Consider the following 20261-nt stretch of genomic DNA (forward strand, 5'->3'; position numbering starts at 1 on the left):
ATTTAGGGAAGCTGCTGATGTTCCCAGATGTGCATCTTTAAGGTTGAAACAGGTCAATTGGAAAAGGAGTGAAAAAGTTTGAGCAGGTGGAGGTTTGAATACAGCAGCACCAATCATAAAGTTGGGTCTGAACGAACCAGTGGATTTCTGCAGACCAACATAAAGACATTCTTCTGTCATTCTGAACCAGTTTGGAGAAAACAAAGCACATCATGGCAGCGGTCAGTAACTGTGCCTTGACTTTGCAGTAATCCAAACATTTCTGCAGAACTACATGTTAAAACGCCTCATGATCTGGGCGACAGGCCTCAGCATGTTGAAGTTTGAAAAAGTTTTTACGTTTGAGGCGTTTTGCGCTTTTCTGGAAAACAGTTCATGCTCTTAAGGGGAGATGGAAACAAACTGATAAATTCTGACGTAACAAAGTTTTCATCCTGTGGTTGATTGGTGCCTTACCAGAGGCATGAAACTCCGAATTTCCAGTTTGGAGGGTAAAATGTTCAATTCTTCTGAGATGTGTGCTCCATGATGGTCTTTGACCTGAGCTTCCAGTTTACTGCAGCCGTCAACATGTGAATTCATGCTTTGTTTATCCTGGTTGATTTTTCTTTTTGTGCCATTTTAAAAGTTCATTACATGCAGACACAGCCATAGTGAAGCAGTGTAAGTCAATAACAGGACAATGATCCTGAACACATCTGCAAAGTCCAGACCTCAAACTGACTGAAATACTAAGAGGAACTTTAATACGTTGGTGCATTACTTATATTTGTCTGTTCTCAACCGGTAATCCTGTGGCAGTGGCTGCATTTTCTCTGATGGGGTTAAAGTCTCGTACCTGCCATGTTTTAACGTCTCCGCCGTGTTTTAACGTCTCGTACCCTCCGTGTTTTAACGTCTCCGCCATGTTTTAACGTCTCGTACCCACCGTGTTTTAACGTCTCGTACCCGCCATGTTTTAACGTCTTCGCCATGTTTTAACGTCTCGTACCTGCAATGTTTTAACGTCTCGTACCCGCCGTGTTTTAACGTCTCATACCTGCCATGTTTTAACGTCTCCGCCATGTTTTAACGTCTCATACCCGCCATGTTTTAACGTCTTGTACCCGCCATGTTTTAACGTCTCCGCTGTGTTTTAACGTCTCGTACCCGCCGTGTTTTAACGTCTCATACCTGCCATGTTTTAACGTCTTGTACCTGCCGTGTTTTAACGTCTCATACCTGCCATGTTTTAACGTCTTGTACCCGCCATGTTTTAACGTCTCCGCTGTGTTTTAACGTCTCGTACCCGCCATGTTTTAACGTCTCGTACCCGCCGTGTTTTAACGTCTCCGCCATGTTTTAACGTCTCGTACCCGCCGTGTTTTAACGTCTCGTACCCGCCGTGTTTTAACGTCTCGTACCCGCCATGTTCTAACGTCTCCGCCATGTTTTAACGTCTCGTACCCGCCATGTTCTAACGTCTCCGCCGTGTTTTAACGTCTCCGCTGTGTTTTAACGTCTCGTACCCGCCATGTTTTAACGTCTCGTACCCGCCGTGTTTTAACGTCTCCGCCATGTTTTAACGTCTCGTACCCGCCGTGTTTTAACGTCTCGTACCCGCCGTGTTTTAACGTCTCGTACCCGCCGTGTTTTAACGTCTCAGCCGTGTTTTAACGTCTCCGCTGTGTTTTATCGTCTCGTACCCGCCGTGTTTTAACGTCTACGCTGTGTTTTAACGTCTCGTTGTGTCGTGTCTCCTCAGGAGCTGTACTCCCAGTCCTATGACTCGGTGGGCGTGATGTTCGCCTCCATCCCCGGCTTTGCAGACTTTTACTCCCAGACTGAGATGAACAACCAGGGAGTCGAGTGTCTGCGGCTGCTCAATGAAATCATCGCTGACTTTGATGAGGTGAGGCGCTGGAAGTTCAAACCATCTGTTAAAGACGTAAACACCATCACTCATTCAGGATAAAAAATAAAACATGAATCCTGTTTTAGAAAATACTTCAAAATCTCTGCAGAAATGATGATTCTGTTTGCAGGTAATCAAAAACGAATTATTGCAGGTGGCAAAGAACCACCACAGGGATTGTAGCGGTTACTGTGCTCCTGCTCTACATCCACACTGAAGATGCTAAAGTTTGGCAGAAATCTCAGTTTTAGACGTTTAGCCTTTCTCTCCTGAACGGTTTGAATTTAAATGTTTCCTCCTCAGCAGTTTGTCCAGTGGCTGACCTGAGGTGCAGCTCGTTGTTGGGACATCAGGTGGTGATGGTTCTGATGGTTCTGGCTTCTCAGAAAAGATGCTACTTCAGGATAGCTGTTACTCCTGTTGTTTCTCTTCCCGTCTGTGATGGACGAGAGTCTGAGGAGGAAATGCTGCAGAGAAATCGATACCAGGAAAGATATTTCAGACTGTTGATGACTGGAAGAGGAAAGTTTTCCTCTGGTTGCAGATAAATCCTGATGGATGCGGCTGCTGCTTTAGTCGGTCATGTTTAAGAAACGGCTCAGGCAGCAGACAGAACTTTGGTTTTCTTCGGGTCAGCAGCAGATGAGGCCAGGTGCTCAGTCTGACGTGTGTCCGATTGTTTTAAAGCTCAGTGAACGTTGTTTTTGTTGCAGCTGCTGGGTGAAGACCGTTTCCAGGACATCGAGAAGATCAAGACGATCGGCAGCACCTACATGGCCGTCTCTGGTCTGTCGCCTGAAAAACAGGTGAAGATCCGCAGGAAGCATCAGAACCGTTTGGACTGGCTGCCTGTTGTTTGGTCTGTTGAAATGGTTTAACTATTCACAGGGCGCTGGAGTTATTTCTACCCATTCTGGTTTGAACATGTCCAACAGATACATGTTTTAATCAAATAAAGTCACCTGTCACGTTGTTTCATGCTGTAATTTATGGGTTTACATGTTTTTATTAGGTTACTCATAGAGGGAACTTCTGGGTTTTTTCCAGAACATACAAGGTGCTTTAGTGTGGGATCACTTATTGGACTTTATTACTTATATCTGTTTTATTTATGTAATTGATCACCATTTCTGATACGTTCAAAATAATCAAAATCCCCACAAACTAAATTTCAGTCCAACTATAATCAATTTATCAGGTTTGTTGGAGATAATGGGAAAACATAAACATGTAACATACATGATTACTGAAATTTATTAATGTTTTTCTTTAATATGAGGTAAAACTAAGGTGGTTCTGACGTTCAAACTTTAAATTCCTGCTTCGGTTCTTGACTGGCCCGGTTCGTCAGGCCGATCCGTGAAGCTTCCAGGCGTCTTCAGGTTATTTCAGCCGTTTTCTCTGATTCCACAGCAATGTGAGGATAAATGGGGCCACCTGTGTGCGCTGGCCGACTTCGCCATCGCTCTGAACGAGAGCATCCAGGAGATCAACAAGCACTCCTTCAACAACTTCGAGCTGCGGATCGGTGAGCGAGTTCGTTCGTTCGGTCGGTCAGAAGATCTGATTCGGTTAAGTTATTCAGTTGAGAAAATGACCTGCTTGATTTAACGCCAGGGATCCTTCTTTTTTCAGTAGAAATGACTTAATGCCAGAAGATTAAAAAATGATCAACTTCCCATCAAAGAAGCCAGAAATTATCAACGGAAACCTGAATCAACTTTTCTATTTATTTATGACAGATTATTTCGATTATGCAGTTTTGAAATCTACATGTTGAATTTCTATGCTTTATATGAGAAACGCTGATAATTACCATCCATAACTTAATGAGGGGTGGAAGTTATGGATTAATGAGTCTAAAGTTGATTGATCTTATCGATTCACTATAGATTAATTAAGAGGAGTTAAAAAAAATCAAAGGTTTCTTTCAAGAGGAGCGTCTTTCCATAACACAATAATAAATAACTCAGTATATATATTCATCATATACTGAATTTAAAAAGTGTAACATTATTGTATGTTAGCTAACTACTCACTGTTTTCTCACATCGTTAAACTTCGCAGCACATCAGTAACTTTTGGTCGAGGAGTTAAAGTTTCTGTCCTGCAGCTGAATGAAAGCTTACGGTGAAGCTGAGAAGCTTGTTAAATGTTTATATTTCAAATCAGAACCGCATAAAAAGCACTTGGCGTCTCAGCCGACTCCGTTTGGACCGTTTATCTTCTCCTTTCTTTAATATCTCCGCCATCTTTGTTTCTGGCTCCGCTGAAGGATGAGCAGCGGCGCCCTCTGCTGGATGGCGGGACAAACTACGACTCTATTAGTTAATCAATTTAATCAGTTTAATCTAATAAACCGCTAAAAGACAATTAAGTTGATTAATTGTTTGCATCTCTAAACCTAATGTAGCTTTATCTGATATCTGAACATGGATTTACTCTAAATTAAAGGAATCTGTTCAGCAGTTTGCACTATTTCTAACATGCAGGGTAAACTTTAAGAAAACTGAAAAATAACCCTTTAAAATCTAAATTAATTGACTATTTGCTGTAATAACCTGTAGATGGATTTTCATATCGTTTGCTTCCACAGCTGAAGGACTGAAACTTGTTTAAAATGTTGGTGCATTTAAAACCAGATTCCACAGTGAGTTGTTTCTCTCCCAGGAATGGCTCACGGCTCGGTGGTGGCGGGCGTGATCGGCGCCAAGAAACCGCAGTACGACATCTGGGGGAAGACGGTGAACCTGGCCAGCCGGATGGACAGCACCGGCGTGAGCGGCAAGATCCAGGTTCCTGAGGAAACCTTCCTCATCCTGAAGGAGCGAGGCTTCGCCTTCGAGTACCGCGGCGAGATCTACGTCAAGGGCATCAGCGAGCAGGAGGGCAAAATCCGAACTCACTTCCTGCTGGGCCGGGTGCAGCCCAACCCGCTCATCCTGCAGCCACGCAAAATCACGGGCCAGTACTCCCTGGCGGCCGTGGTGCTGGGCCTGGTGCAGTCGCTCAACCGGCAGAAGCAGAAGCAGATTCTCAACGAGAACAACAACTCGGGCATCATGAAAGGCCACCACCACTACAACCGCAGGACGTTGTTGGCGCCCGGTGGGGCCGAGGTAGGCGGCGGACATCACGCCGAAGCTCCGGATAAGACGGATCTGTCCTGAGACGCCCGGCAGAGTTTTGGCTCCACGCTGATTCCTTACAGGCAGAACTGCTCCGAAGGCACAAACCCCGTCTGCGGTTGAGTCAAACCTTGGTGGGTGAAGCGTCCGACCGTCGGTCTGAAACTCTGACCGATACTTGGAAACAACAAGGCGCTAATTGTACGTTAAACTTTGGCTGATTTAGGGCTTTTCAGAGTCATGGGGAGAAAAACGTTTCCATCAGAGTCGAATGGATTTGATCAGGTGATGCTGATCATTTCCATTGATTTAATGATCATCAGGAGCAGAAATGCATCTAGAAAAACAGCAGCTGGCAGTTTGTTGATCTGGAGCTGTGAGCTAATGTTGTGCCAGTTGTGATGTCTGAACTCTGTCATTCTTCAGAGCAGTCAGAGGGTAAAACAGCAACTGGTTAATTCCTGGTTCACACAGCGAGATTTTAAAATTGTCGGCCAATTTTCAAAACCTGACAGACAAAAACGTGTGATGATGTAATATCTACGGTATAACAGGTTTGGTCGTACAGTTCATCAGCAGCAGCATTCAGACGTCAGACGGGAAATTTCAGAAAACGTGAGTTCAGAGTCAACAAACAGATTATGGATCATATTTAGCAGAGATTAAAACCTTTTGGTGCGTCATGGCAGGTACTTTATCGTCTGTGTTTCCGTCGCCTCGCGTTCTGACCTGCCGCATTCAGCGGGTTGTGAACTGGTTTGACCTCTGGGAACGCCACGCGCTGCGATATCGGGCCCTGATGACCCAACATGTTGAATATCACCGATTTTAGATCGGAGCGAACCAGATCACTGAACACACGGCAGGATTATCGCTTACATGAGAAAAACTTCTGAAGGGGAAATTATGACAAACATTTGGTGAACTAAGTATGAGTGAAGTTTAAAAATATTTACACTTTTGTCCTAAAGTGGCAACATTTGGTAAAACACATCGTCGTTTCACCACAACAGTCCAGCAGGTGGAGCCGCTGATGACTGGGACCTGGTCAGCCATTAAATGAACTTTGACCTCCTCTATGTATCGATGTATCAGTTGAATTAAACATGAGGTCGGTTTGACCCAAACCGGGTCATCAACAGGGAAATGATCCAAACCCGCCCGACTATTCACAGCAGGATCGCTAAAGCAGAAAAGAATCGATGTGTCGTAACGGCCTAGTCAAAGTCCACAACCTTACAAGGCAAATGTGTGCATGAGCTGCAGCTGTTGAAGCCAGACAGTCCAAGTCGCTGCTGAAATGGGTTCTGAATCAGAGTTTTACTCGATTTTTGTTACAATAAACTGTTTGAAACTTTATTTCTCCTCATGACTTTATTTAATGTTTTCAGTAAAAATGAATGTAAACTCATGTTTAGTTCTGGTTTATTAAAGTATTTCTGATGCAAAGGGCGGTTTGGACATCCAGGAGAAGAGACTTTTATTTTGAAGTTTTTATCATGAATGTCTAAAACTGAACGTTCCTCCGGTGTGTTCACGTTCTCTGCAAGCTCCGCCCACTTCGGTTTAATCCAGCCAATGAGGTTTGATCTTCGTCCTGCGCAGCTCTGCTTTCTGTGAATGTTTGTAGAACCGAAACTCAACTGTAGAGGAGGAGATGGTGACTGGGAGGACTGGGAGGACTGGACGTCCCGCTCCGTCCTCCAGACTGATTATCCAGGACTTCCCCCAACGTTCCTGCTGTCCGTTCCCATTTTTATCTCACCTGCGTCGGACCCGTTCACACCTGACCCCTGCCCTTTGACGTTTGCCCGGTGTCGATGTTTCTTTTTTGTATTTCTTTTATATATGGAACACAATAAAAAGGGGTCTAATTTTTTATAGAAGCGACTCGTCAGCTTGTTTTGATTCTTCAGGTCTTTCATTCAAACTCTAGTAGATAAATATGGAAAATAAACTTTAATCTGAAGGAAATAAGGTGAGGAAAACTAAGAGTTCCCATATTTTATTTTACAAAAAATTATTTTACAAGCAACAAAGTTTTGAAGACTCTATAATCAATGTTTGGATTATTAAAATGCTTTAATTATTCCTGTAGCACTATAATTATTACTGCTTATTTTAAACATGTCCAACAGTTTAATGTCATTATGTCACCTGTCAAGCTGTTTCTACAACATAAAACTTTTATGTTAGAAACTTGAGTTCCAAAAAGTAAACAAAGTTTGAAAGAGAAAATTTTAGTTCTTTGAAGCAACAAGTTAGAACTTTTATGTTTTTACTGGACAGATCGAATAAACTTTATTAACTTTTAGAGGTGATTCTGTCCAGGTTTGAATTTCTGCTGCTCTCTGAAGAAATGTTAAGAAACATTTCAGCAGCTTTCAACGCGCTGCTAAAACTCCAATGTTTATCAGACGCGGCCTGCAGTTTGTACATCCGTCCACTAGGTGGCAGCAGATATCCAGTCACACTGACGCATCGCCTGGTTTCCAGAAAAGGTTCACGTTGCTGAAGAGTCTGAGGCTTTAAGCTTTTATTTCTCCGTGTTTACACGAATAACGATTAGAAAACAGATAGAAGGTGATTTTATTTTATTATTTTTTTACAAATCAATAAAGCATTTCTACCTCCTTTTCTTCAGACCGATGCTCCAAACAGAAACATCAGTGAGGAGTAAATCAGGAAATCAAAGCAGCCGCCTGAGTGTCGGGTGACGGCGGCAGAGACAAACACAAAGCCGGCTCTTCCAGGAGGAATTGATTCTTCTTCTCTGTCCTCCCCTCTGTATGGATTTTCTGTTAGACAAGAAGGAGGAGGAGGAGGAGGAAACAGCATGAAGGCAGATGAGGAGGATGGGGTTGCCATGGTGACGCCGGCCTGTTGAGCCTGCAGTGTTTGTGTCTTTATTACTGGCTTTATAAATGCTGGAATGGGGGGTGGATCTGTGCAGCAGCATCAGAACCTGACGCCGAGCGCCACCAACAACTGACCCGGCAGGGATCCGGCAGGGATCCAGCAGGGATCCGGCAGGGATCTGGGATCTGCCCAGAGCTTCATTACGATGTGAAGGAACCCTAAAAGAAACACAAAGACGCTGAATGCAGCTGGAAAATGGACGAGGATAAAAAATGTTGCATGAAAGAGCTGAATATGACAAAAAATAAATAACTGAGACGAGTCAAAACAAACGTAAAAAAATTAGAATCGGGCAACAACTCATAAAGATCAGAGATCCAGAAAACACATCAAAAAACACAAAGCTGAAAGGAAACTATGTGGCAATGTAAATATTATAATTATTTTTCAGTCTCAACATTTATTATTTTGTGGTCTTTCTAAGCAATCTTTACATTTTATTGTGTTTTTCCTCTTATTTTCTGTGAAAACTTCAGAAATCAACAGTAGATATAAAAAAGCTCTCACCCAGAAAACGTCAGCGATGGACGCTGCGACTCCAAACTAAGTTTTATTCTGTTACATAAACATTCAAACGATTACAGGCATTAAAACCTGGAGGAAAACGGAGTAAAAAGATAACGTTGCATAAACTATTTCATCAGTTTATCAGTTGAGCTTTAAAAGCGACTGTCTCTCTCTCATCTTGGATGTTTTGCCCACTCTGCAGTCTGACGTGGAACATCTCTGCTGTGGATCCTCCACCTCGGACGCTTTGCAGAGTGGAAATTGCCTGCAGTAAATCCTCCCAGCCGTTGTTCTCTGTTTGACAAATCGCCTCCTGCTGTGAAGAGCAAAGTGCTCACCTCAAACTTCCTCCAATCAGCGGACCTGCAGGTTTTCTGCCCGGTTCCTGGAAATCATCAGATTTCTCTGTGTGGCTTCATTTACTTCACAAATCAAACTTTAAATCTGGGAACACCTGCAAACGTAAACCAAAAAAAAAACCTCGGCGCCAATGGAGCAGCCGTTACAGTTCCTGTCTTTCACACAACAGATTATTTTATGAGTTGTTTTCAGTTTGACTTTCCAGATCTTCTTCAATTGCGTTTAACTGAGATCCACAGCAAAAATATCTCTAAATGTCAGAAAGCAGATCTTAGAATAGCAGCAGAAACTGATTTAATGGGAAAGAAAAACGGATTTGGAACAGATTTCACTGTGAGCAGGAAATTACAGTGAGAGGACGGAAGAATCTCCACATTTCAAAGACTGAATTTTACCCATTTGGAAAGTAGAAATTCAGATTTTGAGGCACAAATGGAACGAAGTCACTAAGGACGAATATTTATAATGTCAAACTCGATGGCTAGAGGCAGTAAACTGTGGCGTTCAACACATATTTGATCGATTGTCCTGTCCTTCATTAGAAGAAAACTAAAGCATGAAGTTACTTCAGAACTTCAGTCAAAGTCGACCTTCTATCCCCTGAAGAACATCTCCAGGATTAGAGGACTGATGTCTCAGCACCATCTAGAGAAACTCATCCATGCGTTTATCTTTAGCTGCATTGATTACTGCAACAGCGTCTTCACAGGTCTGACTAACAAATCAATCAAACATCTGCAGCTGATCCAGAAGCTGCTGCTGCTGCTGTTCTGACTAAAACCAGGAAGATGGAGACATAACACCAGTTTTAAAGTCCCTCCACTGGCTCCCTGTAGCTCAGAGAATAGACTTTAAAATACTGATGTTAGTTTATAAATCACTGAACGGTTTAGCACCACAATACCTTAAAGATCTGTTATTACTGTACCAACCGTCTGGACCCCTCAGATCTTCTGGTTCTGGTTCTGCTCTGCATCCCCAGAACCAGAACCAAACATGGAGAAGCAGCATTCAGTTTCTATGCACCACGAATCTGGAACAAACTTCCAGAAAACTGTGAAACAGCTGAAACACTGAGAGCCTTTAAATATCAACATAAAACCCACCTGGTTAGAGTTGCTTATGGCTAAATTAGGGTTAGAGTGCCGGTTTTGATGTCTTCCATGTTTTCATGTCTTTAATGTTTTTAATTTCTTTTCCACGTTTTAATTATGTAAAGCCCCCGGAAAACGTCAAAGTTAAACGACGTTTAACTAAAGTTCTACGGGGTTTAGAGTCCCAGTTGACGGAGTTTCAACTAAAAACCTCGAGGTTGGAGTCCTTGTCAAACTAAAGTCCCTGAGGGTTAGAATCCCAGTTAAATGATGTTTAACTGAAGTCCTAAATGGGTTTTAATGTTTTTATCTTTTTTTAAATCTCTTTCTCACTGTTTATTTAATGTCACCTGCTGTTTTTATTTTAATTATGTAAAGCACTTTGAAATGCCTTGCTGCTGAAATGTGCTATACAAATAACATTTGATTGATTTGATTGATTGATAGAAATGCTCTAGTAATCGATTGAACACTTAGAAGGCAATGAAATGATGCCGTTGTAAAGTCTGGGGGTTTTGGTTGAGAAAAAACTGCCTGAATCTTCCACGCAGGTTCTTTCAAACTGTGTTTTATTCTGTTTTCCCTCCTGACAGTCCGGTAGACTCGGATCGATTCGGGATCAAAACTGCAGCATTTGTTCTCTTTCTCGTTGCCCTGAGCCAAAACAACCAATTTGAAAAAGCTGTTCCCCTCCTGGCCTGTGGGGGCGCTGCACCAAGAATCACTGAAGGAAACGACACAAAAACCTCTGAAGACACTGGGAGCAACTTCCTTCTTCACCAAACGGAACCAAAATAAAGGCGTTAGATTTTAGCTGTTGGAGGATTTATCTCGTCTTTGGTAAAAGACTTTTCTCCCGCTAACCCGAGACTTGCGTGTTTGTTTTGGCTGTATTTACCCAGAATGCCCCGCGCTGTAGTCCACTTCCTGCTTTTGAATACGTTCAGACTTTCATCCATCCAACCATTTTCTCCCTCTTATCCGGGGTCGGGTCACGGAGGCAGCAGCTTCAGAAGGGAGGCCCAGACTTCCCTCCCCAGCCTCTTCCAGCTCCTCCGGCGGAATCCCAAGGCGTTCCCAGGCCATAGAGAGACATCGTCCCTCCAGCGTGTCCTGGGTCTCCCCTCCTCCCGGTGGGACCTGAACTCCTCACCAGGGAGGCGTCCAGGAGGCATCCTGACCAGATGCCCGAGCCTCAACTGGCTCCTCTCGACGTGGAGGAGCAGCGGCTCTACTCTGAGTCCCTCCCGGATGACCGAGCTTCTCTCTCTAAGGAAGAGCCCAGCCACCCTGCGGAGGAGGAAACCCATTTCGGCCGCTTGTACCCGTGATCTCGTTCTTTCGGTCATGACCCAAAGCTCATGACCATAGATGAGGGTGGGAACTTTCTTGGTATGAATTTACACTAACTGTGTAGGAAACATGTCCGTTTATTTCTGTATTTACTCGGCTTCCGTAGTTCTGGATGCTTCTTAGTTGACTGGAACGTTTTGTCGTAAATAAGAAACGGCGTATCAGAGTGGATTACGAGCTACTAGCATTAGTGCTATCAATTCAGCAAACTTGTGTTTATCAAAGACATACCTTGATGACATTTGGCCAAAAAATCCCAAGATTTAATCTCTTTTGTCCGTTTATCTCTTTATTTTAGGTTGTTGTTCAGGTTGGAGACTCAACCAGGCGATGAGGCGGCGGAACATTTTCCCCTCCATCACCTGTGCAGGTAAAATCTTAGCTTTCCTATAAACCATCCAACATAGTTTAGAGATGCAGATTAAATTACATGAGACCAAAAATGCCAGAAGCTCTAAAATATTTTTTCTGTTTGATAAATTACACCAAAGTTTAAATAATGACAAATATTCACTTTGCTGTAACGAATCACAAGTTTCTAGAAGCATCTTTAGACTAAAACAAAAGCATTTCGTTTGATAAACCTTGTAAAACCAAGACAAATTAATGCCTTTTTAAACTTTTATTGCACGTCGCTAAACAAAAGATCAGCACAGATTTGACTTTAAATGGAAAAACAGAATTTATAAGTAACCAGAAATATATTTATTGACTAATTCTGCAGGGTTTTGGGTTGAGAATTAAGTCACAAATCTCTGTATCGCCTATAAAAAAGTAAAAAAACCGAGTTTTTAATTCCAGTGAATCTGAAATGTTCCTGCCACGTTGAGGATGAGGCACCACAGCGGATCTAATTCAGTCTGACGGGTTTAAAACCAGATGCAGTGAGAGTTGGTTCAGGTCCGCCATCATGACAGGAAGCTAATTAACAGCAGCAGGGGGCCGAATCTTTACCTCTGGCGCTCATTCGTTATGCAAAACGTTCACGTCTAAGACGGGAAAAAAGTCATTTGTTTACTTTGAAGCTGCAGTTTTACTTCAGCAGTGCGCTTCACATCGCTGTGGGTTTTCCCAGAGATCACTGCCATTTCTGCTTTTATTCAAAGTTAGCAGCAAATCTAATTTTATCTTCGGTTCTAGCTGGCATTTATCTGAGGAAGCACAAAGTTTATGCGGTTTGCGTGTTTTTCAGAGTGACCTGCATTATTTACCTCCAGGTCGGATTCAGGATCCACATGCCTGCAGGTGAGCAAGTGATTTATTTGATTTATGACATGTGAAGACAGTTTGTTCACATCATCCTCTACACTTTCTGTCATCTTCTTTGTCGTTTCCACCTGTAGTAACATTCGGTTGTTTTCCATTACAGTTTTAATTTCAATGCCACCAACATCCAACTTATCCATCCATCCATTTTCTTTCACCCTTTTTCCATCAATGGGGTCAGGAGGTGCTGGTTCCTCTCCAGCTAATGTACCGGGCGAGAGGCGGGGTCACCTGGACAGGTGGCCAGTCTGTCGCAGGACAACACAGAGACACACAACCATGCACACACACACTCACACCTAGGGGCAATCTGGAGAGGCCAGTTAACCTGACAGTCATGTTTCTGGACTGTGGGAGGAAACCGGAGTACCCGGAGAAAACCCACCATGCACAGGGAGAACATGGAGACTCCATGCAGAAAGACCGGGAATTGAACCCAGAACCTTCTTGCTGCAAGGCAACAGCTCTGCCAACTGCGCCACTGTGCAGCCCCATCCAACTTATCCGATCTCCAAAACTTTTTGTCAAGAATTTTCATAATTCCAGTTTGTGCATTTGGCCAATGGAAACGCAGATACTGAGACTAAATGTTTGTTTACAAAAGAATAATTTAAGTTGCTTTTTAAAATCATTAGAATCCAACGATCACGAGCAGATTGGGTTTTACTCCAGCAGGTTGGCAGGATTTGTTTCTGAATGTCAAAATGAAGATTTAATGGGGTGCAGAGATTTCAAGACGAGGTTCCGGTCGTGTTTCAGCTGAAGGTCGTTTTGTTTCGACACGAGCGAGAAGAAGATCTTAAGAAGCTGTTTGGTTTGTTTTTCTGGAGATTTCATCAAAAATTACTCCCAGATGTTTTATGTCTGAAACCTCAGGAATATTACTAATCAATAGTATTGAAACTTTGGCATTTCAATAAATGAAACGTCTCCCATTGTTCTGATCTTTAGCAGGAACATTTTTATTTTTTAATTGAGTGTTTATGTCTGTCTGGTATTTAAACACACGTTACATGAAGGTCCTGTGGTGGACGAAGGACAGGTTGTCTCTGTCCTCTGCTGGAGGACGTCCCCTCACCCGCTGAGCTGCTGCCGCCTCGTTCCAGGAAAAGGTCAGCGATGCTTTTAAACGAACTTTACGTAGTTAACTCAGCTCCTCTCGTCACGTCTGTCGGCCGCCGCCGGCCGTCTCCGTTTGTTTCTGATGCTGCGGGTCGGCTCCGAAACGCACAAACCTCCGGCCGCCGCCGGCGCCACAGCTGAGCTCATGTTGTCTTCTGCTGCCCGGATCACAGCCAAGGAGAAACCGAGTCACTGCAGCCGCAGCAGCAGCTGCAGCTGCAGCCACAGCAGCAGCTGCAGCCACAGCAGCAGCAGCCGCTGCAGCAGCCGCTCTCCGGGCCGCGTCCTGTTGACTGGACCCGTCCAGAGCCGGGCATGCTGGGAAACGATCAGAGAAACCCAAAGCAATCAGATCAGAGCCGCTGCTCTGCATCAGCTGGTTGGACTCCAACCTGACCAACCAAATGTGAAGTAGACGTCACCATGGCAACCGTCTCCTTCCCGCCGGTGATGCCGCTGAGTCGACCACAACGGGTCGACCGCCATCTGGGCCGGCAGGGCGAGGACACACTGAGACACACACACACACGCACACACGCACACGCACACACACACACACACACACACACACACACAGAAACACACACCTGCACACTGAGAGAAGCAGCATAAAGTCAGACACAGATGTAAACGTATCAGAGCCACAGAAACAGCAGAATATTTCCACCAAACATTTTGAGTATTTTGAATTATTGAAGTTTTTTAGAAACCCAAAACATTTCCAAGGTTTTTCAAAATTTCAGAATATTTCATTCAAATCCAAAAATTTCCCTGTTTCTCTGAGATTAATCTCAAAATGTAACTTTTTTTTTTTCTATCAATTTCTTTTCAAGATTTCTTCCAAGATTTTTCTAGAAAATTTCTAGATTTACCTCCAAAGTTCTGAGTTTCTTTCTCACAAATTTTAGATTTTTAGAGCTTATAAATGTCATTGTTTCTCAGATTAATCTCAAAATTTCAGATGTTTTTTTTTCTTTTTCACAAATTTTTAACAATTCAATCTCAGAAAATTCCAAGTTTTTTTTGCAGAAATGTTGAGTTTTTGGCAGAAATGTTCTCCTCCTGTCTAATTAATTTGAATCTAACCTGGTCCTGGTCGTGTGGAACCTGCTCAGCTGATTGGACGTGGAGTAAACCCGACGTGACGCCTGACCAAGCGCGTTCTGTTTGCAAACACAGCTTCCTCCCTCCGTCCTCCTCTTGACCTCTGGGGTCAAACCTTTCATTTGGGAGCGCCGTGAGGGGAGCGTGTTATGACATCCTGATGCTCACGCAGCAAATGGACCCTCCAGAAACGGACATGAGATCACAGAAATATTCTGGTTTATTCCTGCAGTGACCCACAGCTGTGGTGTTTTAGTTGTTTCTCATTTTTTTCAGATTACAGCTGTTATAATATTTAAAGAGAAACTAAGATCAGCTTTGCTTTACAGATAAATTGTCTAAATTGGTCCTTAAAGTGTTTTATTTATGTTACTGTTCAGATAATTAACCGTTAGCTGTCGTGGCTCTGGGTTCATATCAGGTAACCATGTAAAGAAATCTCACTGTAATAATCTGTGTAACTGGTTCTGATTGGATGTCCATTAATTTCAATGTTGAATTTGGGTGTGTAGTTATTTATTTGGATTAACCAATGGCTGCTCACAGCGGGGGCTAACTAAAAAGGTAGCAGTGCTAACCCTAAAGCGCTAATCATAAACATTAGTTCTTCACCAGCATGGCATTTAGCGGAAGCTAAAGCTAAAGCGGTAAATTCAGCCTCGTTTATTCCCACCAAATATCAATAACACAACATTTGTTACAGCGTAGCGCCATCATCAGGACCAGTTCTGTTACTGCACAGCTAACAGGTACGGTCTCTCTTCAGGAAGGGATTCTTTCAGTTTCAGTTTTGCTAACTCTGTCATTACCCTCTTCAAAATAAGAGCATGAATATAAACATCTAAGAATCCTCAACAATCAAGAACCAAAACTTCGACACAGATGTCAAACTTTAGTCCAGATTTTAAATAAAATTAATTTAGAAGTGTGCTAAATGTTTTCAAAGCTAGCTAACATGCTAAATTAGCAGCGCTAATTAGCTCTTAGCTAATTAGCGTTGAAGCCTTCAGATTAAGAACACGTCGCCGAGATGATGAAGTTTGTTTTAGAGCCTGGTGACCTGAAGAAACGAAGGATTATAAAAGTTAAAATCTGAAAGCTTCTCTGTCCGTCTGTATCTGTGTAGCATCGTTAGCCTCCCTCTGGTTCTGGTTCTGGTTCTGGTTCTGACTCAGGCTGCAGTGACTCTGGGACATAAAGTGGTTTTCTTTTTGTTTTTATCAGAATTATAGTGAATGGTTGTTGAATTTAATTCTTTAATGGCATTTTTACACATGGTTTTGGTTTTTTGTACATATTTTTGTGTTGAGTTTTGTTTCTAGTTGTTCAGGGACACAGAAGGTGGTGTGTGTGTTTCAGTGTGTGTGTGTGTGTGTGTTGGTTCAGTGTGTGTGTGTGTGTGTGTTGTTTCAGTGTGTGTGTGTGTGTGTGTGTCGTGGACACAGACACTAGCATCCCTTAACTCCCCCCTGAAGGCTGAGCGCCCTACATTCAGCCATCAAGCTCTCCGTTACATAAAGCCAGCGCTGCCACACACGCTGTTGCTAGGCAACAAGCCCCGGAGCCCCATCATGGCGTCTCGCTGGGCCGCGGATGTACCTGAAAGTCTTCAAATGGGTCAGCGAGGACAAAAGAAACGAGACAAGCCGCAGAGGAAGGAGAGAAAAGCAACCCGAAGTGAAGAGTCTCTGGAGCCGCGAACAATGAGGCGGCGGCACCGGAGGTCCGGACGGCGACAGAACCGGGCAGAGCCGGGCTGTTAAAGAGACTCAAAACGTTCAAGAGCAGCTTCACTGCAGCCAAACGAGTCGATGATGAGCTGCTTTCAGATTAAGATCCGACAGTTCAGGCTGCAAAACGATTCACTGACTTATTAACGGACATTTTCTGTTAAAATAAATGTATTTAAAGAGCCCAGAGTGGCTGAGTGGGCAGGTTCTGAACGGACTCATTCACGGTTAAACTCAATTTAGCATAAAGTTCTGAATTAAATGACTTCATGTTTTGCTGACAAAATGAGAAAAAGGATAAAGTCCAGAAAACAAGTTCACATCTGGAGTTCACATCAATATTTAGCATTAGATGCCAAAACGGATTATTCAGGATATGAGGCTCAGCAGGAAGTCCTGCAGTGACGTCAGGCTTCACCTGTCTGCAGGTGTTTCCATGTTCTGGCACATCGCATACAAATGAGCTGGAAACCAGGCTGAGAAAGTCACAGTTTGATCAGCGCCCGGTTCCGATTATATGACATTTCACAAAATCAGTGAAATAAATACCAACAAGACGGAGGCAGGATGTGATGCTGGATGGATACGAGGGTCGACCAGGTATGGCAAGACAAAAATCAAATAATAAGCAGCCGAATATGGCAAGACAAAAATCAAATAATAAGCAGCCGAATATGGCAAGACAAAAATCAAATAAATGGTAAGACAGAAGCAGCAACAATGAAACCAAAACCTGATCAGAACCTCAACACTGAAGACAGTTAGCATGTTAGCATGTTCTGAAAAGCCACGTTACATTTTAGAAATAAGTCTGGAACTCGTTATTAGTCGTTATCTGTTTCCTGAAACGCATCACCAGTTGGAAGTAAAGTTTGTTTTTTGTCGTTTTGGTTGAAACTCGCTCAAGTTCAAAGTTTGTACTTGTTTGAGGTAAATTTATGTTTTACAGCAAAACTCATTCTAACAGAAAGAGCCTCAGAAATCTGGACGTTGCGGACGGACGGTCCAGGTTTCAGTCCAACATCCAGATTAACTGACATTTTAAGGTGATTCAGATTAAAACCTGGTTTTCTGAATGGATTAAGATGTTCAGTTTGGCTCCAGGCTGCTGCTCCTCTGAATGTTTCTGGACCTGAAGGCTTCAGTTTAATCAGTTAGTGTGAGCAGAACATCACCTCTGGAGAGTCTGACCTGTTCTCTGACCTAGCAGCAGCAGCAGCTGCAGCAGCTGCTGCAGGTCAGAACAGAGTCTGACCTGTTCTCTGTTCTGAGCTGCAGCAGCAGCAGCAGGTCAGAACAGAGTCTGACCTGTTCTCTGAGCTGCAGCAGCTGCAGCAGCAGCTGCAGCAGCAGCAGCAGGTCAGAACAGAGTCTGACCTGTTCTCTGAGCTGCAGCAGCAGCAGCAGCTGCAGCTCTTCTTCTCTTTTGACTATTTGTTAAGAAGCAATAAGATGGAAAGTGTGTATGTAATCCGTTTGTTTGTTACCTTTTGGGTGTGTCCCTGTAGCAGCCATCTTGGAACTTCCTAAGAAGGAGGCCCGCCTCAAACCCAGCTCTTTTATAGAAAGATCCATGTTTGCTGGAGTTTGATTGGCTGAGCAGTTAATTGAGAAGGCGGGGACAACCGTATATAAGAAGACTGGTTGTTGTTGAGCGGGAGACAAAAAACACACAGAGAGACCGCTGGCTGACGTCTGTGAGACGTTGAGAGACAGAGAGACTGAAGCTAAGACATGGCTGGAAAAGATGCCATTTTGTGTTGTGGGTGAATTTTGCTGTGCTGAAGGAGGCCTAATAAATCACCTTTGTTCATGGTACAGCCTACTTTGCTGAGTTTTCCTTCCACACCACACGTCTCAGTGTAACACTATTTTTACTTTCTTTGCTCCGTCGTTTCTTTGATGGGAAGTTTTTCTCCTCCAACTTGCAGGGAGACAAACAGCAGCATCCTCACTAATTTTACACCAAAATAAATCCGTCTTCAGGTTCTCTGACAGCCTCTCGTCCCGCAGGTCCAGCTGGAAGCTGGACATAGTTTTGCTGCATGAGCCTTAAACCTCTTCAGCACCGCGGCGAGGGACGAGGGTTTCACCATCGAAACTCAGCCTGGGAGAGTCGGTGAGTAAAAAAAAGGATTTTATGATAAAAATAATTCACATGTTTCTGTTTGATGAGAACCAACAGTATTAAAAACCAATAAATAACAAAAACACGTTTGAGTCCCACTAGTAGATTTATAATATTTATTAGTTAATGCAAAGAATAAAATGAGCTCCTGTTAATGAGTTAAACCATTTCAGCCTCTGAGACTCTCATTAGAGCTCAAAGTATTTATTGATTAGTTTTATTATTGAACGATTCACCAGACCTGGAGCTGGTTGACTGGTTGGAACCAGTTTGTTCCATGTGGGTCACTGGTTCCTTTAAATAATAACTGTACATGTACAGCTGCATCCATTAAGGTGTTTCATGGATCTGCCTGATTGGCTGTAGAAAATATACAAATGAATTGATTATTGAAAGTCTGTGGAAACAAAAGACGAATAAAGAGCCAAACCTGACAGATGGTTAAAAACCTGCATCAGGTTTAGTAAATGCAGAGAAATGATCTGTGGACGGATTTCCTCTGATGCAGAGTCACGTTCATCCTGCAGGCTGAACTTTTTACCTCCAAAACATCTGTCATGTGTTTCTTCTGTTTGTGGAACCAAATCATATCTGATCGTTTTTAAAGTGTCCAAACGATCATTTTATCTTTTATGTCACCGATGTGAGACGTAAACGAAAAACATAAATCCCTCCACAGACGGCGGCGGCCATCTTAACACGCAGCTGGGTGACGTTTACGTTCTTCTTCTGCATGTGCAGGTCGCTGTGGGAAACCGTTCACACAAAAACCCGATTACATTTAATTAGCAGAACGACCAACGTAAAATAATCAGATTTCAGCGAAAAGTGGTAACTGAGGGGAGACGGCAAAGGTTTCCTGACTTCTCAGAGCTGGATCTTTACTTTAAATATGCAGTTAGTGCCAGAAATAATCAGCATTCAATGTTTTTCATTTTCTGTCTTTTGTCTCTACAAACAGCAAATCAGATAATTCATAAGAATCATGTTTACCTTCAGACTCTGGTTTCTAAGCTGAGAAGTTGTTTTATTCCCCACAGATTTAAATGATTTTGCAGGATGAACTGGTTTAAGTCTGTGTGTGTGTGTGTGTGTGTGTGTGTGTGTGTGTGTGTGTGTGTGTGTGTGTGTGTGTGTGTGTGTGTGTGTGTGTGTGTGTGTGTGTGTGCGCGCGCGCACTCAGCTGTCAGCGCCATGACGACACAAGCAGCTGCTATTATTAGCTTAACTTTGATCCAGCTTTGTTCACTAATAAAACTCTCTTCACCTTCGTGCTTCGAGTTTTCAGCTCCTGAAAGCTGAGCAAAAAAAGATCAAACACGTCTTCTTCTTCTTCTTCTTCTTCTTCTTCTTCTTCTCCTCCTCCGCCATCGTTCCCGTCGGCGTGCCTCAGACTCAGAAACGCCGCTGTAGTTTCTTAGCAACCACTACACTCATGAAAAAATAATGAAGCCGAGTGAGAAGGTGCTGTGATCTGTGTGCTTCCTGCAAGGAGACTCACTGAAAGTAACCGTGATTTATTGGACTCTGAGGGGTCAAAGGTCGAGCCTCAGCCGTTCCCACAGCATCCGGCGCTGTGGCAGCGGTCAGACGACTGGAACCGACAGCCTGAAGTTGCTTCTGACTCATTTTAGCACAATGAGAGCAAAGAAGAGC

General features: G+C 43.3%; 1 protein-coding gene across 2 annotated transcripts in view; it reads left to right on the plus strand.

The window, feature by feature from the left end:
- adcy8 (adenylate cyclase 8 (brain)) overlaps window positions 1–6908 on the plus strand; it is a 97196-nt gene extending 90288 nt beyond the window's left edge. For both annotated transcript variants that reach the window (XM_008434781.3, XM_008434782.3), the window contains 4 exons: window positions 1745–1891; window positions 2608–2700; window positions 3308–3422; window positions 4565–6908. In XM_008434781.3, coding sequence (XP_008433003.1) covers window positions 1745–1891; window positions 2608–2700; window positions 3308–3422; window positions 4565–5064 — 855 coding nt within the window. In that variant the 3' untranslated portion in view covers window positions 5065–6908. The remainder of the gene's footprint in view (window positions 1–1744; window positions 1892–2607; window positions 2701–3307; window positions 3423–4564) is intronic.
- The last annotated feature ends 13353 nt before the right edge of the window (window positions 6909–20261 follow it).

Source organism: Poecilia reticulata, chromosome 17, assembly GCF_904066995.2.
Source record: "Poecilia reticulata chromosome 17, P_reticulata-male-v2, whole genome shotgun sequence".
NCBI classification, from domain to species: Eukaryota; Metazoa; Chordata; class Actinopteri; order Cyprinodontiformes; family Poeciliidae; genus Poecilia; species Poecilia reticulata.